This window comes from Rhodamnia argentea, chromosome 11 (assembly GCF_020921035.1).
Source record: "Rhodamnia argentea isolate NSW1041297 chromosome 11, ASM2092103v1, whole genome shotgun sequence".
NCBI classification, from domain to species: domain Eukaryota; kingdom Viridiplantae; phylum Streptophyta; class Magnoliopsida; order Myrtales; family Myrtaceae; genus Rhodamnia; species Rhodamnia argentea.
Window position 1 is genome coordinate 6474163 of NC_063160.1, and position 24078 is coordinate 6498240.

Genomic DNA, 24078 nt, shown 5'->3' on the forward strand with positions numbered 1-24078 from the left:
ATCTGCTATTTTTTCAAGCAATAGCCGATGTCAATCTTGAAGAGGGGTTTGTGAAACTTGTCCTGCAAGAAAATCTACAAGCAGAAGCAATAGGACCAAACCCTTGTCCATTTCAATCATGTCCTCATATATAGACGAGATTGCACCTGATAGGCAAGCATGACGATGCCAAATAATCACCTCAGTTCACTCAAGTTAGTCATGCATCCATTGTATAATGCTAAACCGAGTTCCATCACATTAGCTGGAGCGCTGAAACTTATAGGGAACTCATCACATTGTAGAAAGGCAGCATCACGCTAATCAACAATGATTCATATAATGAGCTCCGATTAGATGTAATCAATGATTTCTACTACTGTACTAATAGGTTATACACTGCCAATCATTAAAGTACGTCATACTGTTTAAAGATCTAGACATAAACCACTCTAAAACACTCTAAAATGCAGGGATGTCACGACAACAAATCAGAATGGATGCAAGAAAAAACTTACAGGTGATTTTGAATCACTTGGTTCAACGAATGGAACCATCACTTATCAATCAGTCTGATTCTCACTAAAACAACTCAGATACTTAGAGAATGTCTCCAAGTACAAAATTTCATCAAAGCACAAAGAGCAAAAACAATTCGGCCAAGTAAAGGCAATGAATTTGGCGTACTATTTATTAAGTGCTCATTTCCAAGCACCGGCAAAAATAATTGGAGAAAGGGCTTAAAAAATCCCCATCAACAGATGGCCGAGAAACATCATGGAACAAGAGCAATGGACAATCCAAACTTGGGAGCCTTCTCCAGAGCCTTGGTGTCAATCTCACCAGAAATTGTAAACATTGACTTTGGTATAACCTCATGCTGCAGGACCCCCCCGAGCTTCCCATGATTATTCAGCTTTCCTTTCACTATGGTGAGGTGGTCAATGGCATATGAACCTCCAACCGTAAAAGTATTCTCGTTCGTGGAGAACTTTCTACAAATCTCTCCAACAGCACTAGTCTTCTTAGACTGATCCAGATGGTGTACATACGATGCTTGGATAGAGTCCCCTTTGTCACCACTGAGAAGCAGATTCCACGAGCATCGAAGTCAGCAATCTTCCATCAATTGATTCGTTCAATGTCTAACATTTGTAAGGAAATTGATAAGCCCAACACTTACAAGATCACAGAACCATAGGAGTCTGGCTTTGACACGCTGATCCCAGCAGTGTACTTTGTGAAGTTGCCCGATGTTACATCATATCCTGCCTCTCCACCAAATGCAATGCTCGGATTACCAATGGTGGCAGAAAGGTCAAAAACAGGAGATTGTTTCAATGTAGCAGCTGTAGTAAGGGTTGCATGTTCATGGAAGTACTGAACCTCCAGCTGCATTAAAATAGTGCATGCCAAGCCATCAGAAAAGCAAACAGCAAGCAACCATCTGAAATGATTCCCAAGGCTAGCAAATCAATTTATTTTACCTTGCCAGAATCATAGTACGGCAGTTTAAATGAGGCGATGGCTTTGGTTGATGGGAGGATCTCAGTGAAAGTGAGGGTAGAGAGAATCTGCCCAGACAAGGATCAATGTCAAATTAAATTTCTGAGTTAATTCAAACTCCTTCCTTCAAACTTTAAAGGAAACAATAATGAAAAAAGAGCAACCCACATTTGACTCAGTATCAACTTTGACATCTATAAGGACATCCTTATATTTGTATTTTGCTGCCAGGTCAGAAGTTGAAAGGCTTCCCTTCTTCACTGCTGTCGATGTGAGGATCTGTGGAAGGCAAAAAGTAATGAGAAGTCTACAAATTATACAACAAGAGTAGCAGTTAATGCTTCCTTATAAATTACATTAGTCACTTGTAACAAGCTATCTAAAACTCTTCAAAGCATGAAGTTGCAAACCTTTTGTGCTCGGGGGTGCACAGAGAGAGAGAGAGAGAGAGAGAGAGAGAGAGAGAGAGTAATTGTGAACACCATAAGCATATTTCAACCATGGCTAATTATTAAAAGCCACAATAAACCATGCTATTTTGACCTCTAAATTCCTTAAGATACTTATGGTTATGTGAGATTCAACATTTTCAAAATTATTCTACCCACTTTGTGCTTTCTGAAGCTGATTGAAATCTAAACTGCTGAACCGAGGATGGACCTTACACAATGCTATTTATACATGACTGTGACAAACAGACCATGCACAACCACCATGTAAATACAAGTGGTGCCCGTCTCTATTATTCCTTTGTTGATGTAGATGGTTTGGTACTAGTGATGTCTGCAACAAATTTCTGCCATTGCCTCAAGTTGTACATTCATCAAATGCTAAGGTTTGTTACTTTCACATTTCCTTTTCCTAACACATTCATTTGTTTTGGCGAACAAACTCGAAGTTCTGCACGAGTTTTCAGTTCCAGCTATCCTGCCTCACATGAGAAATCGACCATAACAAGGAAGAAATCCTGTGAAATTTTTCCAGTCATGACCGTTCTTTAATGACTAAAAGGAGAATAAATGAGACGACGAAACTCAATGCAAATCAATAATTAATGGGTGAAAGCAGCAATTGCAGAAAGAAAAAGAATGTAAATTCTAGAAAAACAAAAGAATTAATTCCTATAAAGCAATAGTTCAATGACCGGATATATGTAGAAACAGAGGGGAGCACACCCAAGCTGCAATCACTGCTTCCTTAATAAAATCAGACCTATTCATTTGGGGAAAGGGAACAACTAAATGACCGAATCGTGTCAAACATCCGATCAACCGAACTGATTCGAACCCATTCGAAACACCGAAGCCGATGGGAACTCATCCACACGCCACAAGAGAAGATCAATAAAAATCCTTCCTTTTTCTTCTAATTATGGATCTCACCAGAAACAAGCAAGCAACAATTCAACGAGACGGTTCCCAATTCCCATCTACTGCACACGTCCCGATATCAGAAGACGAGATAATCAACATACCACTCCATTTTCGCTGCAGGTGTTGATGGAGACCTTGTGATCGGTGGTGTAGTTCGCGGTCAGAATATCTGCAATCGACGAAAGGAAATCGCGAGAGTCAACACTCGAGGAACGAATCCGCACCCCTCCCCCCCCCTCCCCCAATCCCCCCACAAGCGCAATTCGACACTCGAGACGAATCGGAAATGGGATTGAGTCGATACCTTTCGTTTTCTTGCCGAATTCCGAGAAAAGCCCCGGTCCCTTGCTCATCTTTCACAATGAAATGGAGGGAGAGAGAGAGAGAGAGAGAGAGGGAATTGGCAGAGAACAGGAGTGTGTTTTCTGGTTTTCGTTTTCAATTTTCGTGATTTCCTCTCTCTGGTGACGATGGCTTTGCGAGAATGAGAGTCGCCCGGAGAAACGCAGAATCTTGCTTGACGGCTGTGATGGTGCAGTTTAACACAGTCGAATCTTTGCCGTTGATGCTTGCCTGGTGGGGCCGGGTTCCTGGCTTCCCCCACTGCCCGTCAAAGGTGGGAACGTCACCCCATTGTGGGGGATCGATTCCTATTGACTTTTCATTTATTTTATACGATTATATTTTACTTTCTATACGTGCTGCCTAGAGCTTCTTCCCTGGAAACTTCACACTGACAAATCCAAGTGTCGATGACATTTGCACATCTCCCCAGTAGCACCGATACACGATATGACACGGCACGATGAGCCGGCACGCCATTATTAAAAACTAAAAAATTTCGATACCTTAGGAAATAAATGAACCCCGAAGACGAAGCGACGGAAGTTTAGGGCGGAGTTCCTCCTACTGAATACGAGAGGAAGTTGCATTAACTGTTGGAAACAAAGACAGCAAGAACGAATCAAAGAGCTCAAAGCATCTTTAGAGCGTTTGGAGCACAAGCTATCTGAGAAAGAGAGAGATCTCATGGTGGAAAGACCCTGTTCTTCTTCTGTCACAGCATGTGTCTTGGGCCTTTTCATGGTGGTCTAACGAACAATGGAACTTTGATATGTTGAGCTCAAAACTGTGAAATTGATTTGAATGGTGTGCAGCTTTTCGTTTCCTTTGCATATCCTTTCTGAGATGGATAAAGGTACTCGCTAAAAAACTTTCATATTGATAATTACACGTTCATAGTCTTGCCTCTCACCCTATAATGAACACAGTGGAAAAGGGTCGAAGAGAAAAGGGCAAGACGCAATAAAAGATGGCGTTTAAGTCAAAGCCAAAGCGAATGACAAGGAGAAGAAGGGACAATCAGCAGATTCATGTGTCAAGACAAATAGGAAATCCCTTTAAAAAGTCAGGAATGAGACTTGGAGGCGTACAAGTTAAATGAATTAGTTCCATATCGATTGTCTAGTGGGGATAACAAGTAGGATGGCTCTTTAAGATGCCAAAAATGAGACTTGAAGTCTTATTTTTCTCGGCTATTTGGCTAAGTTGAAGTGCAGTATAAATTTTTTAGTGTAAAGGCCCTTCGACTCGGGTGTCTTGAGTGTTGACTTCGTGTTGAAAACGTGTTGGATATACGCGTCTGACACGGAGGCCATTCCAACGTGTCTGAGCTTTCACAAGCTCCAGCTCTCTCTCTCTCGCCAAACTAGGCTCGATCATGCTTGTTAAAACATCATCTTCGTGTCTAACAAAAAAGGACCCTAAAAACATTTGGGAACGAAAGATGGCGAAGAAGTCAAGCGTTTTCTTGTAGGCGTGCAGCCAGTCAAGGAAGAAAAAGTGCAAACGGTATCCCGACAGCGGATGTTCACGACACAAGACCAGAGACCCCTCTAAATTTGCGACTCTTAGAATTAATGGTGGATCGGTGATCTTCCAAGAAGAACACGGGATTGAATATTTAATGATATAAGAAAAGTCAAGCTCGAAATTCCAATAATTGATGATAAATCCTCGATCAAGGGCTCGAGTCGCAATTTGTCGAGCATTAGCCAACTTTACGATGAAGGCTACAAGATAAGTTTCGAAGAAGGAAAATGCGTTAGGTTAGACAGAGATCGAAAGAAAAAATTTCACTGGAAAAGGAATGATATTAATATTGGATGTAGAAGATGCTAACCATTTGCAGGATCATTGCCTTGTTTTTGTAAAAGATGCGAGCAACATAAGGCACAAGGAGCATGCACTTATAAAGTAATAGAGCCAATTGTTTTAAAAGCTTAAACTATTAGATAAATGCGTTGTTTAATATTTAATTACTTTATCATGCACATGCAAGTCTCAAGCAAATCCTAAAGATGTTCCAGAAAGACTTGGTGCGCTGTTTGCCGAAAAGAAGATCTGAAAAGACTGCCTTTGTGCAGAGCATGCACCCTCTGTAAGCAAAACGAGAATTCGTTCAAATCATTTTTTTTTCTTTTAAACTAATCGAGTCAGATGGATTTATTTTGGCATATAAAGAGTGAAAGACTCGACGTATTTTGTACTAATAATAGATGACCATATAAGATTTACTTAGGTTATAATGCTTGCACATGGATTAAGCATTTCGTAGCCCGCGAATGATTGTGGCCGACAAGTCATTATTAATAGTCAAAAACTCGAAATTTAGACTTCTGATTGCGATATGATCTATTTTCCGACCAGAAAGAGCTATTTAGCATTTTGAATTAGCATAAGCCTTACATTTACAAGTCATTTGCACTTCCATTTCGAAAAGTCCAAGGTTTGACTTTAGAGTTGACTTTTTGATCAATCTTTAACATAAAAGCCAATCCATGATCAAAATTTGACTTCCCGCATGAAAGCTTCTAAATAGTATCAATTCGTTACTGCACGATTAAGTTTTGAACAAAATCGAAGTTTGGCTCATTAATTGACCTTTTTGACTGAAAAGTCACTTTTTTGTCAACATTTTTCCGAAAAAAAAAGGAGCAAAAATGGAAATGTACCTTAATTTCATTTAGGCATAATCAATTTTACATAAATCAATTAAAAATCAATTTGCAATCTAATAGTTTGTAATTTGATGAAGATTTAGTGCAATTGACCGAATTCAACACGGCCCATGCCAGACTATCCTCCAATTTGAAAAATTTAAGTTCAATTTGGTCGATTAAGCACCTTTGAAAATTGGTCATATGTCTCATTGGACATTTTGTTGAAAATTAAGGGAATTCAAATATTTATTAATAATTTGGCCGAAGCAAATTAACCAATTGCATTCAATTCGATCCAATTGACTTTGGATTTTTTTTTTTTATCGGAAAAAGCTAATATTATTAAACGAACTATTTCCTAACCATAAGAGCCTAGCAAAGGGGCATCCAAACATAGTAAATTCCAAAGAGATTGCGGGGATGAACTAGCCACATGAGAAACACTAGCCTTCCTGTGTCGGTCTAATAAAGCACAGGCCTCCATGATAAGAGCACTTACTTCCCACAACACATGATCCGTATTAGTTACCGATTTGACCACTTTCAAACAGTCAGATTCTAACTCCAAGACTTCACTTTCTCTCTCCTACACAAGCTTCAGCCCCTCGACAAGAGCTACGGCTTTGGTATGTGCTCCGGTGGAAGCCAACAATGAGGTAATTCGCTATTCACATACTCTAAATTCGATTTTTGGAGGTTCCATTTGCTGAATGTGCTGAGTATGTTGAGGGCGGCGTCAATTAAAGCTTATGGATATGGAACATGTTGCCAGAAAATAAAATTGTTCCTGGCCTTCCACATGCACCAGGGGGTTGTTGCACTCACGTGACATCCCGAAATTTTCCACATTAGAAATAATTAGAAAAATAAAATAATATCTCTTGACTTGTTCCTTAAGACACCTAGAAGCTTCTAGAGGAAGCAAAATCGTTTCTTAATAAAGAAGGAATCTCAAAGCTTCTTGAAGAGGCTAATGCTTTTGACTTGTTGAGGAAGCTATTTCAAAGTTTCTCGAGGAAGCCATTACCTTACTTAAGCAATTTTCCCGAAAATTTCGTATTAGAAAACATAGCACAAAGTAATAATTATAGAATTAATATACAAGTCAATGCCAAGTCAATTAAGAACATACAAGTCAATTTTCTAACGGATACGGATGATGTCTCTTTCAAACCTTAAAAGATAAGGATAATGTCATTTTCAAATAATAAGATGAAAGTCATTTTCAAGCGTTAATGATAAGGGATAAGTATCAAGTCATTATCAAGCATTAATTATAAGGGATAATAATTAAGTCATTATCAAGCATTAATGGATAAGATAAGGATGCATTATCCACCATACAAGTGGACCAATAAACATATGATATGTAGCTAGTCTAGAAACCGAAGAGAACTAGGCTTTTAGGTGGACCAATGGAATTAAGACACAAGGCATGGTCATTAATGACGCAGCTTATAAGAGAAGCTAGGAATCTTGTGAAGGAAGCTATGAAATTACTATAAATAGGGCTTCGGTTTCCTCATTTCCAATATCTACCAACTTTCTCCTCTTTCCCTACTCTCATGTCCACTACCCTTCTCCTTCCCCACGCCAACCCCTCTCTCTCTCTCTCTCTCTCTCTCTCTCTCATGGCACGACCGACCGCCGCCTCATGCCATCGCCGCTAACATATGCCGCCGCCACACTGCCTCACCGACGCACCACACAACGCCATCTGCTCACCTTGTTTTCTTGCGTGTCATAAGATACAATACTTTTGCTTGGGTAACGGGTAAATGGGATTACTAGTTTTAAGGTGGTAATATCCATTTATTACTTGATGAAGTGTTGCATTAATATGTGATTATGTATGGTCATATGTATCACAGCACTAATGTCACGTTATTTTGGTTAAATTCGACGGAGGTGTTACGGACGTTGAGTGAGGACCGATTGAAGACCAAGGGGAGTCGTCAAGGCCAATCGAGCAAGCATCCGGCCGGATCCAGGTTTGGTCGGGTTTGGAACTATCTAGACCTGAACCAGTCAAAACCCATCCAGCCTTCGGGATTGACCTGGGCTTGGTCCAGTTAGGCCCAGATTGGCCGGTGCGGGTAGGCCGGCTCCGGGTCCCGTCAGACTGATTTAATGGGCCCAAAAGTAGTTCGAACGGTCCCTCGTCCTGTCTCCCTTCCGTCGATTAAATCCTGCATATTTTGGTGTTAAGAAAAGATAATAAATGAATCATGCGTGTGCAAGAATGCGATTGTCAATAAAGACGATAACATGCCATCGTTAGCAAGAAAAGCAACGATGTAGGGGGTTGAGGCATCGTTAGTGAGAAAAGCAATGATGCTGCTTCATTAGTGAGAAAAGCGATGATGCAAAGGCTTGAGGTAATGATGTAATCTCTAACCGTTGCTCGCTGCAACGGAATTATCTGTCGTCGTCGTCGGTGAGAAAAGCAACGATGACGTAGACGTCGTCTACCTAATGATGATATGAAATGTTTTCGCCGTCGTACATGTGCAGTGGTGATGTTGCCTAGTATCAAAAGTTTTGATTGGAGGCTCGGGGAAAGAAATAACAAAAAGCAAAAAGAAAGAATGTCTGTTGCATTTATTGAGTTTACGCTTCACATGGCAAGTAGTGTACACTGTTTTTGAGTAGTGGATCATTGAATAGTGTTTAAAAGTACCGACACCACTACATTGAGTATTTTGGACTGATATTCCTGTTTTAGGCCTAGCAATTTCATTTACTAGGCTACTTGCTCATCCCTTATTTTTCAAGAAATCAAGATGGCTTCGTCACAAACTCCTCTGTTCGGCTACCTAACTCACATGGTATTTTTCCAAACAGAAGTTGTGGACGTAGAAACTAATATCGAGTATGTCATAATTAAGACTATTGTCTAGGTAGACATTGGGTTACTAGCTCAGCTTCCCCTCGATTTTATCTCGTGGCACTAGAGGCTAGGTGGAGGAATGCTTATGGGCCTGTTGCGCAACTTCGATGGACTAGCAAGAGTTCAAGAGCCGAATTATTATGAGACAATAGACTTAGTGTCCTAAGGAGAAGTAGAGTAATGGTGGTCCAAATAACCTCCCCAATTTTGATCACGTATAGCCAAGGGAAGGATAGTGAAACTTGTAAGATATATGTGATGCATACTTAGATTTCATATATGCATAAAGTATATCTTACTATATTCATTATCTTCTCTTAAAAATGTACAATCAAACTTTGGAAGGTTACCCTCGACTATCCCTAGTCCGGCACTCCATATTATTACTAAACTATTATGACCTCTTCCTCATCTTGACTCAAGTACTCTCCTAAGGCGTTACTTTGCCTTGAAAACCCGACGATCCATCGAAATTGCACAGAGGACCCATGAGCATTCTTCTTGCTGGGAATATTCCATGTAAGTTGACAATCTAAATAGAGAGGCACGAGGTGGATCCATCTTAATTTTCTAAAAAATGAAGGGATGAGCACACGGTTCGGTAGAAAAAGCACTAGTTCGAGATAGAGTAGAAGTTATAACACCCGATGTCGTGAACCACAAAGCTATCCTTTGATCTATTACTCAAATTCATCAAGTATGACATTAGTCATAATATCAAACATACACTTTAATGAATGCCATATCTTTTCTTTTCACTTTTGGGATTTCATTTCCTAAGCCTTTCACTTCACATAACGATTTTGTATGACATCAATCAATCATAACTCAACAAAAGCAATATCCATTATTTTCTTATCACTTTCTCGGGCATCCTTTTTCCCAATTACATCGGGACTTTGGTACTGGGCAACGTTAGCACTTTACGTGTTTGGCGACACATTTGTTCAATCACTTGGTAATGATAAACGATGTCTACGCCATCGCCTCAAGTAAACTTTACTTGATTCCGTTGTCACGAACAACAGCCACTTGAAAATACGTCCTTTACCCTTGAGCCCCTACCCTATATCTTTTCGAGCTAACGGAGGTGTGTCGATATCTTTTAATGACAATCACATACTTGCACGCATATGATCTCTTTATTATCTTTGATTAGGATTATCATACCATCCACATATTCTAAGAAAAATCCTATACCGCATGCAATAAATATTTATATGCACGAGAATGGCATGATTTCTCAATCAATCTTTATTAAGTTTTATACACATGTTCCGGCATACATTTCATCTCATTCATAAAGAATAACCTTTTATCCACTTCAATCAAGTATTAAACTTGCATCCCTATGTCAAAACTCGTAATCCCCATACCTTTTTCACCATAGAATTACCCGAGAACACCCAAGGAACGAGCAAGAATGCGGCTAAACAAGAGAGAACACTTGCGGAATGAGGGAGCTAGGTGTCAGAAAGGGAGTGGCGTAAGAGTGTGGGCGTGAGGGAGAGAAAAGAAAGAGGGAATAGTTGGTTGTGGAAATTTGAAAGGACCTCACCCCTATTGATAGTGATTTTCTAACTTTTTCCCCAAGTTTTTAATGTGAAATGCATTTAATTCATCTTGGCCTTTTCCTAACTTCTTTTTCAAGTTTCATTAATGAGCTTACTTTTCACTGGTCCACTTGTTTAAGCTAGTTATCCTAGATTTTAGAGTAGCTACTTATATTCATTTGATTGGTCCACTTGTATGATTAATATTGATACTCGTCTTTACATTTAATGCTTAAAAATGATATTGATCTTATCGTGACATTTAATGCTAGAAAATGATACTAATCTTGTCCTTATATAATTGACTTTGCATTGACTTATCAATTGACTTATGCATTGACTTGTGCATTGACCTGTGCATTGACCTACTTTTTAGCCAATGACTTTTGACTACGGAGTATCGGAATGGAGACATGACCTCGACAATGCAACCGGGCGGTTGACTCCGTCCAAGTGGACGGACGGTTGTGGGTTGCTCGGGCGGAACAATCCTCCACCACGTTGGCTAGGCATGGCCATCGGTGATCGAGTGTGTGCCCTAGCATCGCCGTGCTAGGCCGGGTGGGGTTAGCGATCCTCGTCTCGATCCATCTCGTCCTTGCTCATCTTGTTCATTGTTTACACCGTCCTATAACATATGGTTAATTAGAAATCCAATTTACATACAATCTATTAATTGCTAAAACCGTGGATGCCACATTTATATTTCTTTGACTTTACTAATGAAAGTGACATCATTCTTATCCTATCATTTAATGCTCGAAAATGACATTATTCTTATCCTTTAGAATGACTTAATTGACTTAGTATTGATTTTATTCTTATTCTTTAGAAAATCGACTTGCCGTTGACTCAATTGACTTTACATTGACTTCTATATTCTATTTGATTTATAAATATCAATTCAAGAACTATTTCTTATATTGTATTTTCTAGTGGAATTCTCCGGAAAACTTCACAAATAAACTTTCCTGAAAAATTTCGAAATAACTTTCTTGAGAATTTAAGAATAACCTCTTCTAAAAGTTTCTTAAACAATTTATCCGTAAAATTTATTTTACTCTCTAATTATTTCTAATGTAGGGAAAATTCGGGATGTCACAACTCTTCCCCCCTTAAGAAATTTAGTCCTCAAAATTTGAACATGCTTGGGTCCTTAATCGATGTGGATACTTGCCTTTCATTGTTTCTTCATTCCTCCAAACTGCTTCACCATGCATTTGCTGTGCTACTCTAATAAATAATTTTCTGCCTATACTTTCCTTGACCTTAGAGAATCAAATATTATAAAAACAAGACCACTTCATTAATCTTTACTTTTGTTTCAACCGTCATTTTCATACTTACGACTCTTTAAAACTTTTATGACTTCACTTACGGTCATTATTCATAATAACTATTCCAACTTGCAAATTGCTAGCATAACTTTCTAAGATTCTCACAATGCTGCTTTACTTAATTTAATTTCAAACCTTGAAATCATTTCGGATATTTGAAATGATGCAATTCTATTTTCAAAAATCATTTATGAGTTTCAAATTTGAACTTCAAAATCATTTGATCATTGCATACGATGTAACTTCACCTTTGCAAAAAAAAATAATAATAAATTTGGGATTTCAATCCGAACCTTAAAATCATCTTAAACCTTGAAAACGGTGCATCTCCATTTTCGAAAACATTTTGAAATCTCAACTCGAACTTTGAAATCATTTTGAACCTTTGAAACAATGCGGCTTCGCTTGAAAATAATTCTTGGAGTTCCAATTCGAACTTTGAAATTATTTTGAACTTTTGAAACAATGCAACTCCATTTCCCAAAAATCATTTTGTTCACAAAGTTCAAAATAATTTAGTTTGAAAACTATCAATTACGTAAGTAGTTTAATTCAAAACTAAAACGTCACCAACTTTTGAATTTTTTTTGAATTTTGAAGACTGTTTAGTTCAAAAAAATTTCAAATTTTGAGAACTGTTCCAACTTTTCACAAGAAAATCCTGATTTGAAAATGTCTCGATCGCTAAAAACACTTGGCTCATAAAACATTTTAAATGTCAAAAGTAGTTTAGCTCGGGAGTATAAAGTAATTTAACCTTCGAAAAATAGCTTAGTTCAAAAGCATAAATTAACTCAAGCTTGAAATTATCATAATTAAAGGACTGAAAACGCCTTAGGCTTTGAAACCAATTTTGCTCGAAGCTAAAAATGTCTCAACTTTTGAAAATATGCAGTTCGGATCATAAAAATATTTCAGCCTTGAAAATAGTTCTGACTTTCTTTGAAATCAATTTAAACTTTGTAAAAGAGTCGGATTTCAAAAATAGTTCGAACTTAGCACAATACTTATGCTCACATTTTTCAATGTATGACTTGGTTCATTCCCGCCCTCATCGTTATCCTAGAAGCCCGCCGGGAGTGGCTCTTTGTCCAGGCCTTCTTGCCCCGGTGATCACTCCCCGCCCTCGTCGGATTGGTTCATTATAGGTTCACTTAGCCTTTGCCTGGTTCGATTCCAAGTCACACGCCTACAAAGGGAGTCCGGCTCGACAAGTCCCATACCAAGTCTTGCGGTTGTTAGGTATTCTGTTTAGCTTATTCCATATCAAGCTTCACGGTTTATCAAGTTTGATATACATGTAAGATAATGACATTGTAATGCATGCACGTTTTTAAAACTTAGCTGATTTAATGCAATAAACACGTGGAATGCATGTATAACCTCATAGCTCGGATCGTGTGTGAATCGACATCATAAACATCATATCTTGATTTTAATTCAATCTCATAGAACCATTAGTCGACAGTAGATTCTAACTTATAAGGGTTGATCATTACCAATCCACACCATCTTTCTTGATCATCGCCTAAACTAGATCCAAGACCATTCAAGTCCATCAACAAATATTAACATCTAATCCTCCATACACCACTTCGAATTCATGCATATAGTTCACGACTAACAGTCACTTCCTTGCAACAACACAAAGTCATTCAGAGCCTATTGATGAAGATCAACATCTAAACCTCAATAATTCTCGATTGCCACGTACTTCGTCGCAAGTCCTATGACATCCCGTAATCCGGCTCGTTTTGAAGCCTTGAATAAATGAAAAGTCTCATTGATGTATTTCGGTTTAATCTCACTCAAGAATGTTCCATCTTGAGCAGACTAACCGAATGGGAATGGCTAACTAGGAAAAATCAAGTACGTGGACCTAAGAACTTGGTCATGGACTGACTCTTTGATCATGAAAATTGTCGAGGGAATATTTTGGACCAATATAGGCTGATCCTGGAATAATTTAGAAACGATTTGGGTAATACACTACGCTTGGATCACGGGTGATTCCGTTTGACCTCGTATGGGTTCCAAACGTCCCCGAATTATTTTCTAACGATCGTGTCTATTGGGACTAGTGATTGACCCTTGCAATTGAATGACAACCAAGGTCGCTATGACTCGAGTAATTCTTAAACGTGATTTTAATCACGGGTCGATACGCGTAACTCCTAAAAGCCGCCCATTAGTGTGAGATACGCTGAAAATTCTATTGATCGAGATTAATCGCGAATCGAGCTTCGGAATTTGACGTCGGACCTTCAGGGGTTTCCATAAATAAAAATTTTGGACGTTTCCTCATCCTGCGTGCAATTCCTTCGCTGTTCGCCCCAAAGAGATTCGGGAAAAGTAGATTTGGACTGGATATGGGAAAGGACCCATTTGCCCTCGAAAAATACCCCATTTTTCACTTGGAACGAGGGGTATTTTAATCATTTTCCCCTTTGGCCGAGATTGACTAGTTAATGTGGGGAGAAAATATTTTTTCCCTCTTGACTTTGTGGACATAATTAATTATTCTTAACCTATATTATTAATTATTTGGCCTTCTTCTTCTTCATTTTTCAAGAGCACATTCTCTCTCTAGCTCAATTTTCTCTCTCTCTCCCTCACTTGGCCGAATTCACTCTCTCTCACCCTCCATTGCCGAAAATTCTTCAAGCTTTCACCGGAGTCGCTTTAGGTTGCTTGGAGTTCCTAGATCGTCGACGAGTCGCTGGCCGTGCAAGGATCGCCGGAATCGCCGCTTGGTTCGAGCTTTTCCTCAACCGTTCAACGGAGGTTTTTGAGATTTTTTGAGGTAGGATTGTTTTTAAACCTAAATTAGGTGGTTAGGTTGCTAAGAGACCATGAAATTGTGAATTTTTGATGAAGAAATTGGTGAATTTGAGGTTGGATTTGTGCTGGCCGAAAATTTCAGATTTGGAGGAGAGAGAAGTTTGTTCTTGAGATGAATAGTAATTGCAAGAGGATATTGGTTTGGTCAAAGTTTGACCATGGTTACTTTACTAACTCTAGTTACTTTATGTCCAACTATAGTTACTTTATGCCATTTATTAATCATGGTTAGGTTAGTTTTGACTCTAGTTAATTTTGAACCATGGTTAGTTTATATATTAACTAGGGTTACTTTTATGTAACATAAAGTTGTTATGCCATGGTACTAATTAAATGTGGCATTATTACTATAGTTTAGTACTATAGTAGAATTATTTGCGCGTTAGAAAATTATTATTGTTCGGCCATAATAAATTCCCACGTTAGTATAATTTTAATTGCACGTTATTCATATATTGCTACGTTAGCGTAATATGGTCGTATGGCGTGGATTGGATACTATGGTAGTATTAATTGATCGGGTAGTCTGAATTAATATTTGGATTAGTGTGAATTAATCGGGTGATCCCGAATTATTAATTCTTTAATGTGAGTGAATCACGTGGTCCTGAACTATTCCGAGAAAATGTGAGGGTCGTATTCAATCAAGTCGTTTGAGGTCAAAGTGAGCCGTATTCGTCTGATTATTTGAGACCGAGAAAATGTGATGGTTGTATTCAATCAAGTCGTCTGAGGCCAAAGTGAGCCGTATTCGTCTGATTATCCGAGACCGAGAAAATGTGAGAGTCGTATTCAATCAAGTCGTCCGAGGCCAAAGTGAGCCGTATTCGTCTGATTGTCCGAGACCGAGAAAGTATGAAAGTCGTGTTTAATTAAGTCGTCCGAGACCAAAGTGAGTCGTGTTCGACTAATTGTCCGAGACTTGATCCGGTCGTGTTCCTATGTGTCAGAGACCGAGATTTGTGAGTCGTATTCCTTTGTGTCTGAGACCCTAGTGTGTGTGTGTGTGTATATATATATATATATATATATATATATATATATATATATATATAGAGCCGTATTCCATAAAGGTCCGAGGCTCAATTTCATGAACTTAAGATGGCGGTGGAGTAACGTGGAATATTCTGGAGTAGTGTGGAATATTTTTGGAGTAACGTGGAATATTCTGTAGTGACGTGGAATATTTTTGGAGTAACGTGGAATATTCTGGAGTAGCGTGGAATATTTTCAGAGTAACGTAGAAATTTTCGGAGTAATGTGGATATTTATATTATGGCCGGATGTGTTAAAAACGAGCCTCGGAGCACGTAGAATATTTTATTGTCGGGCTGAGGCGTGGAACGCCGAGACGGGAGTAACGTAGAATATTTGAGAAGGTGTGAGAATTTTCGGAGAAAGAATGGAATTTTCTGGAATTTAATTGTGGAATTTTTGGGTAAGAAAGAAAGAGTTGTTGGAATTTGTTGTTCGCCTAAGTTGTGTCTGGAGGCACTAACGACCTGATCTAGGGTTAGAGATTTTCCTACTGAGATTTTATCTCACCCCGTCGTGGGTTCATTGTTTTTCGGACCTTACGCCTTAACCATGAATGACCCGCCTCAAAGGTTCGGGATCCCGCGGGACATGGAAACCGTGGTGACGGAGTACCCAGTAGGAGAGGACAAGGTGTATTATAGGCACGTGACTACGATATTGGTGAATACCGGAGAGCCTTTTTGGAAGACTCATACGTACGTGGCGTAGACGTACCGCCACGGGGATTTGCTAGTGGGACCATTGACAGGCTTTGACATCCCCTATGACGGTGTTGGGGAGTGGGACCCTACTAGTACTCCCTCTCCAGACGGTGTAGTGATTCACCCGGACGCTGGTCCCGATGACGTGGAGCCTAGCCCGCAGGTCGTGGCGCCCGAAGAGGATGGAGACGTTGTGGAGCCTTCCGATGCGAAACAGCCTCCAGAGTAGGATGAGACTTAGGATAGTCGGCCTCTCGGTTTTTGTGGAGTATTGTATTTTGATTGTGTAGCGGGCTTCAACCACGTGTCTTTTGTTATAGGTGGTCACGGGCTTGTACGGTGGCCCCCGAAGCCTTAAGTTTGATAGTTTGTAACAACTATGTATATATGTACATATGTGTGTTTTTACCATCCCAAGTTATCATGGTTTGTTAGTTTTCTGTATGGGGGTTGTTGTTGCTTCCGCATGTGTTGTTTAATTTTGTTGGCCTGAGGATCCGGGAGAACCGTACGCAAGCAAGGCCAGGTGGGATGTCGACGGTTCGTAGGGTTCGGGTCGTGACAAGTCCAACCTCCAGCGTCCGTGGTACCAAATTAACCACCAACCAACCAATCAATTTCCAAATCGTCAGTTCTTATCATAGACTTAACATTATGAAATCATTAGGACCATCAAATCTCAAGATCAATTGCCTAGAATCTACATTACTCTTTCTTGGCCGCTGTTTATTCAAGTTTCAAGATAATCCCATATCTATCATTTATATCACAGTCTTTTCGACCTTTTGCCCATGATCACTATCTAATCCTCAATGCACATCCACAAGTTCAAGCCTATAACTCATATTTATCACTCACTTCATTGCAATCATCTCATATTTATTTAGGGCTTATCAAAGGAAATCAATTAGACCTCAATATTCCAACATGAATTCAGTCCTATAATCTTTACATATAACTTGTTTCATTGTTGTTCCACAATTTGTTATACTAATTAACCACCAATCCCAAAAATTAAGACCTAACGGATCAATCATTACCTCAATTGGCAGACTAAATGTCACACCCCGATCCTCGGGTACGCAATATCCCTACCAATACGCCTCAGGTCATTAAGGACGACTTCCCGGGCACATTATTGACCCATTCATTTTTATCTTCTTATTAAGCACATGCGGAAACGATTAACTCCCAAACCACCAACACTAATCAGGGATAGGAAAGCAAGATACACATGAATCATCAACAATAAAAGTCTATTTCATGTAGACTCAGGTACTCTCCTAAGGCGTTACTGCGCCTTGGAAACCCGACGGTCCATTGAAATTGCGCAGAAGACCCATGAGCATTCTTCCACCTACTTTTTAATGCCGGTTTCCATATTCATGACTTCCTGCTAGGAATATTCCACTTGAGTCGACAATCCAAACAGCGAGGCACGAGGCGGATCCATCTTAGTTTCCTGAAAAATAAAGGGATGAACACACAGCCTAGTAGAAAAAGCACTAGTTTCGAGATAGAGTAGAAGTTATAACACCCGATATCGTGAACCACAAAGTTATCATGTAATTCATTACTCTAATTCATCAAGTACGACATTAATCATAATATCAAGCATACACTTTAATGAATGCCATAACTTTTATTTTCACTTTCGGTTTTTCATTACCCGAGCCTTTCACTTCACGTAACCATCTTGTATAACATCAATCAATCATAACTCAACAAAAGCATTATGCATTATTTTCTTTTCACTTTCTTGGGCATCCTTTTTCCCGAGGTTATATCGGAACTTCCTGAACCGGGCAATATTAGCACTTTACGTGTTTGACGGCACATTTGTTCTATCACATGATAATGATAAACGATGTCTCTGCCATCATCTCAAGTAAACTTTTGGCAGATGACGGCATTTGATTCCGTTGGCGTGAGCAATGACTACTTGAAAATACGTTGTTTACCCCCAAGCCCCTATCCCGTAGCTTTTTGAGCTAACGAAGGCGCGTCGATGTCTTTTAATGGCAATCACATACTTGCACAAGCATGATCTCTTTATTATCTTTGATTAGGATTATCATACGGTCCACGCATTCTAAGAAAAATGACATACGCATGCAATAAATACTTATACACACGAGAATGATATGATTTTTCAACCTATTTTTAGCAAGTTTTGGGTTGGTGAATTCTTTTCTTAATCTGTCTTTTACAGCTTTGTGGACAAAAAGTAAGAAAAAAGGTTATTCCGAGCTAATCTTCGACACTGATCATGCAAGGCAAGTGAAAAACACACTGCCATAATGAAGCATTCTATTCATATAATTATATGAAACAAGCATAAGCCTGTCCTTCCGTTCACTCCATTGGACAGAAAAAGGAGCTATAATCACATTTGTAGCGCCTTAATTACATTTCTCAATGTCCTTTTTTTTCCCCCTGTTTCAAGCAGATTCACCTCACACACTATTCGATACTTTCCGTGACGCTCGGCGCGCTGTGAAGGTTCACGAGCGAGTAGTAAGCTCCGGCCAGACCCTTAGCCAACAAGGAAGAGTGGCTCCCCTTCTCCACCACCTTCCCTTTGTCCAGCACGGCGATCACATCGCACCCTTGTATTGTACTCAACCTATGCGCCACCACTAACGTGGTCCGTCCGACCATCAAACATTCCAGCGCATTCTGCACCACCTTCTCTGACTGGCTGTCGAGCGCGCTAGTCGCCTCATCGAGCAACAACAGTGTCGGGTTTCGCAGCACGGCTCTCGCTATGGCAACTCTCTGCTTTTGTCCTCCGGAGAGCTGGACCCCCTTGTCCCCGCACCATGTGTCGTATCCGTCCTTTAGTGCCACGATGAAGTCGTGAGCATTGGCAGCCCGTGCAGCCTCGACGATTTCCATTTCGCTCGTCTCGCACGAGATTCCATAGACAATGTTCTCTCTTATTGTGCCAGCGAATAGAGTCGGCTCCTGACTGACCAACGCGATGTGCTTCCTTAAGGCCCTGAGGTGGTATGACCTCACATCTCGTCCATCGATTTTTACTGAGCCACTGATTGGATCGTAGAATCTTTCGATCAAGCCAATGAGGGTTGATTTTCCAGATCCACTCTGTCCGACTAATGCTGTGGATTTGCCCGCTTCGATGTTGAATGAGAAGTCCTTTAAGATGATGACGTCCGGCCTTTCTGGGTAGGCAAAATCTACCCTGCAAAACTCTACATGGCCTGTTATATTTCTTGGCCGGTATCCTTCCGTGTCCTCGGGTTCGATTCCAGTCTTCCGGTCCAATATGGCGAACACGGACCTGACCGTGTCAATGCCCTTGGCAAGGTCCGTGGTCATGCTCCCGGCGTCCGCAATCACCTTGCCTGTGCTGATCAAGACCAGGAACGTCTCGAAGAGCTCTTTCATTGTGATTTTCCCTTGCGAAATCAACTTGCCTCCATACCAGAAACCTAGAACCCAAGCGCACTTGGTAAAGAAATGCGAGGCTGTTAATCCCAAACCAGCATACCACGACTGCCGGATGCTCTCTCGTTCTGGGCCTTCCTGGGCTTTCTCGAGCATGTTGAGGATGCGCTCTTGCGAAGAGAAGGAAGTGATCGTTCGGTGGTTGGAGACTGCATCCGCTGCGAGCTTGCTGCTTTCATCTTGAGCCTTGATGGCCTTTTGAGACATGCTCTTTAGGAGCACTCGTCTCATGTAGAAGCTGACTATGCTGAAGGGTTGTGCAGCCATTAACACAAGAGCGAGTCGCCACGCGATGATCAGACCCATGGTGCAGGCAATTGTTATAGCCGAGCATGTCTCCACGATAAGAGCCATACGGTCACCCACCAAAGATCGCACCTGCACAGAAGCATCGAAGCAGCATTAGCCATCAATGTGAGGCCATCCTGCTAGATACAACCATAGAGGACTAGAATGAGTGAAGAGCAATAATGGAATTGTATTTACCACATTGGCATCCTTAGCGAGTCTAGAGCAAACCGAACCGCTGGAGTTCTGATCTTGATCGTGCCATCCGACTTCGAAAGTCAGGATCTTAGAGAGCATCTGCTCTCGGATTCTCTTAGTCAAGTACTCCCCCATGAAAGCGAAATTGTAGTGTTGGATCATGCTGACCACTAGCGAGAACACGGCCAAACCCAGAAAGCAGATTGCATAAATCCTTATATTTGCTTTAACCTCCTCGTGGTCTGTCAAGAAAAAAACCGAGACCATTGAGCCCAGGGTGAAAGAATACACGGGTTGAACTGCACCGAACAATATCGCGCTGGTGCACCCCAGGATCGCTTGTTTCCACTCCGGCATGTTCAAAGCTATCAATCTTCGCAAAGATGGAACTGGGATGTTTTGATCATCCGAACCAACTGGTGGCTTTGACCTGGCTGAGTTGGACCGACTCACCTTGGATAGGTTATGGCGGCTACCACCACTATTTCCATCCGTGCTTAATATGGAAGACGTGATTTGGTTCTCGGTTTTCTTAACTTGATCAGTCGGTTTCTGTTTCTCTGATTTCTGAAGATTGACCAACGAGGTGTAGAGGCCGTCCTTATTCTGGATTAGCTCTTCATGATTGCCATACTCTGTCACTTGCCCATTCTGAATGACAGCGATATTATTGGCATGTTGTATTGTAGATAGCCGGTGAGCAACGATGATCGTTGTGCGACCAACGGAAGCTCGTTCGAGTGCTTCTTGGACGATTTTCTCAGACTCCGTGTCTAACGCGCTTGTTGCTTCATCTAGGAGGAGGATTCTAGGTGCTTTAATGATTGCCCGGGCGATGGCTATTCTCTGCTTCTGCCCTCCTGACAATTGGGTGCCTCTGTCCCCTACCTGATCAGACAAATGCAAGCTTGTGTACTTTCTCATGGTTTAATGTAACACAAACATAGATGGAAGATTCTTCCAGTCGAAAACTCTTAGTATGTCATCAGTATCATACCTATTGCATTTTTGCCAACTGCAAGAAAGAAAGAGGAGGAAACAGACCTGTGTATCGTACCCCAGAGGCAACTGATCGATGAAGTTATGAGCATTAGAAGCCTTGGCAGCTTCGATCACCTCCTCCATCTCGGCATCCTCCTTGCCAAAGAGTATATTCTCCTTTATGCTAGTTGCAAAGAGCGCAGGCTCTTGGCTCACAAGTCCCATTTGCGATCTCAGCCATTTAATTTGCAGCTTATTGGTGGCAATCCCGTCGAGGAGTATTTCTCCACTGAGCGGGTCGTAGAACCTCTGCAGGAGCGATATCACCGTGGATTTTCCCGAGCCGCTGCCAGCAACCAAAGCTAGAGTCTTTCCTGATGGGATCGCGAGAGAGAAGTCTTTGAAGATGATGTTTTCAGGTCTCGATGGATACGCAAACTCGACGTGTCTAAATTCGATGTTTCCTTCCAACTTCTGTAAAGTCTCCCCCTTCATGTTCTCTAGATCAATCGTGGGCACTCTCTTCATCATCTCCGCTATACGCTCACCTGCTGCGAACGCTTCAGAGAAGTACTTGAGGTTGGATAAAGCAGAACCAAATGCCCTTAAATCGTATAAGAGAAAACAAGTCAGGATCAATTGCTCATCTAACACTAGGATTTCCTGAATCTTAAACCAGGTCAGACGCAGGACTGACATTTCCTGAATGTATTATCAGCAAGAATGAGAGTCAAAATTGGAAGTCTAAGAGAAAGCTGGAAGTTCCACTTACACTCCACCATAAGTAATGGCTGTGCCGACGACATAAACCGTTCCGCCTTGATAGCCATGGTACATGACCATTCTACTACCATAATATGCCATGAAAGACCAAATGGCGAACACAATACTGTTGCTTCCGATCGCCAAGCCTTTAGCCAGGCCCTGCCTCAGCCCCAACTTCACAGATCCTTCAAGAGATTTAGAAAACTCGGAAAGCGTTTTGCTCTCACCGGCGAAGGCATAAACCGTTCTGATGGAACTGACCGCCTGTTCTGCTACCGTACCAGCCTTATTATACTCTTCCCTCATCTTTCTTGCAATAACCATAAGAGTCCTCCCATATGTCATGCCCGGGAGTAGGAGAAGCACAGCAAAGGGGAACCCGACTATCGCCAATCTCCACAACAATACGAATGATGCTATGTAGCTCCCGATGAATACCGACACATTGACAAGAAAATTAGGGACCTACAATTCAGCTTAGGAACACTTAGCTAGTACATCGGCAAGTGGAAATCGTAAATAACATTGCAGAGAGTTTGAAATATTGAATGAGGTACCTTCTCGCTTAGGACGTCCTGAATCACGAGACTATCGTTGGACACGCTGGTGACGACTTCTGACGTGCTCGTCACATGCATGTCGAAGTAGGTCACGTCTTGCCTGAGCACGGCTCTCAAGTACCCGGCTCTTATTTTTGCCGCTTGCCTCTCACCAGTCCTGGTCCAACAATACCCTTCTGAATACGAACATCATCACCATCAGTCAGAAAAAAAGTTTGGCAAGTCCTAGAAGCATTTCCACACTAGAACATTCACAAGAGTTTCTGCATGTGGAAACTCACAAGACCTGAATTTTCCGTCGATTTCCAACTCTTGCCAAGATAAAACAAAAAAGCCTAACAGGGAACATGAGAAACAGTTTGACCCACCTAGAAAACAAGCAAACACCAGTCCACAGACCACGTACAAGATAAGCACCGCATTCTGCAGAAACACGATCCAGAGTGAGGGAAAGAAATCGCCATTGCCTCATGATGAGCTCGAAGAGAGATGGCTGTGCGTACCTTGTTGATGTTGTGAAGAAATGTCACGGGATCCAGAGAAGAAGCAGAGCCTAGGTCGTTCATGAGCCGGCTTGTGCCATAGAGCACGAGGGGCGTAGAGAAGCCATCGGCAACAGCTCCGAAGAAGCCGAGACCCATCAAGCACTTGTCCACTCCATCTGCGTGCATGAATATGGAGCCCATGGACGACCCCCACTTCTTCTTCTTCATGTTCTTCTCCCCCGCATTGTCCTGTCTCTTATTTCCCATTTTTGTTTTTTCCCAAGTTTCTTTCAGTAACAAACCAGCGGAAAAATTCTCAGATGACTGCCAGACCACCAGTTGCGGATCCGAAGTGTGAGAACATCTCTCCATGAACGAACATGTTTAAGTTCTCCATTGAACTTGAAACTTTGTGAGAAAGTCAATTTTACTAGTGTAAAGTGCTGCTCTAGTTTTAGCAACTCCTGCAACTCCTGCTGTTGCTATTTATACATAATTTTTTTCTTGGGCATCAAAAACAAATTCCAACGACTTCATATCGACTTACATGATTGAAGCAAGTTGCACATGACAAATGAAGGTGACCCGAATTTTCTTCTCGTCTTACCGCCGCCAATCCCTGAGAAAATGTTCGGCCGGCCTCTCTTCCCTGCAAGCTACTTAGGTTCCGTTTGTTTCGCGAAAAATGAGTAATTTTGAAAATATTTTTCAAAGAATGATTGTTTATATCACTTACAAAAGTGAATGAAATAAAAATATTTTCATCATCTACGCAAATATTTAGTTGATGGAAATATTTTTCATTGAGTAATCATTTCAAGTGACCTATATGATCATTTTTATAAAAATATTTTTCAAATCACCCGTTTTTCGCAAAACAAATGGAGCCCTTAACCTAGATTCCTCGTGAGTCGTCCTGCCAAGTTGGAACATAAGGTTAAGCCATGACCCTTGGAGTGTGGGGATTGGTCGAACGTCGTAATGTCATAGCATCTGATGTCCTATAAATGTTGCCAAATAAATCTATCCATCTAATTTCTTGATAGACCTCATTATCATATACATCATAAGAAGAATCTGAAACTTAAAATTTGCTTGGATTCCCCAATC

The 24078-nt window shown here is 40.9% G+C and overlaps 2 protein-coding genes across 2 annotated transcripts; both read right to left on the reverse strand.

Annotated features, from left to right (window-relative positions):
- Positions 1–518: 518 nt before the first annotated feature.
- LOC115742099 (mitochondrial outer membrane protein porin 2) lies at positions 519–3335 on the reverse strand. The gene is made up of 6 exons (XM_030676215.2): positions 3163–3335; positions 2960–3027; positions 1654–1764; positions 1467–1553; positions 1163–1371; positions 519–1061 (listed from the first exon to the last, which is right to left on the reverse strand). The coding sequence occupies exons 1-6, from the start codon at positions 3209–3211 to the stop codon at positions 755–757; spliced, it is 831 nt and encodes a 276-aa protein (XP_030532075.1). The 5' UTR covers positions 3212–3335; the 3' UTR covers positions 519–754.
- A 15289-nt stretch (positions 3336–18624) lies between these two features.
- On the reverse strand, positions 18625–23235 carry LOC115742098 (ABC transporter B family member 15-like). Its single transcript, XM_030676214.2, has 7 exons — positions 22987–23235; positions 22852–22906; positions 22481–22659; positions 21931–22388; positions 21222–21762; positions 20178–21065; positions 18625–20069 (listed from the first exon to the last, which is right to left on the reverse strand). Exons 1-7 carry the CDS (start codon positions 23233–23235, stop codon positions 18684–18686), a joined length of 3756 nt encoding a protein of 1251 aa, XP_030532074.1. The 3' UTR covers positions 18625–18683.
- Between the last annotated feature and the right edge of the window lie 843 nt (positions 23236–24078).

What these genes read in the sequence shown, in the direction of transcription:
- LOC115742099 (XM_030676215.2), bottom strand. Translation starts at nt 3,211, where the DNA reads ATGAGCAAGGGACCGGGGCTTTTCTCGGAATTCGGCAAGAAAACGAAA. An exon ending in CCTGCAGCGAAAATGGAGTG is followed by an intron (nt 1,765 to 2,959) that starts GTATGTTGATTA and finishes TGCCTTCCACAG; the next exon opens with ATCCTCACATCGACAGCAGT. An exon ending in TCCTATGGTTCTGTGATCTT is followed by an intron (nt 1,062 to 1,162) that starts GTAAGTGTTGGG and finishes TCTGCTTCTCAG; the next exon opens with TGGTGACAAAGGGGACTCTA.
- LOC115742098 (XM_030676214.2), bottom strand. Translation starts at nt 23,235, where the DNA reads ATGGGAAATAAGAGACAGGACAATGCGGGGGAGAAGAACATGAAGAAG. An exon ending in TTCTTCACAACATCAACAAG is followed by an intron (nt 22,907 to 22,986) that starts GTACGCACAGCC and finishes GTGTTTCTGCAG; the next exon opens with AATGCGGTGCTTATCTTGTA. An exon ending in GCCATTACTTATGGTGGAGT is followed by an intron (nt 21,763 to 21,930) that starts GTAAGTGGAACT and finishes ATACGATTTAAG; the next exon opens with GGCATTTGGTTCTGCTTTAT.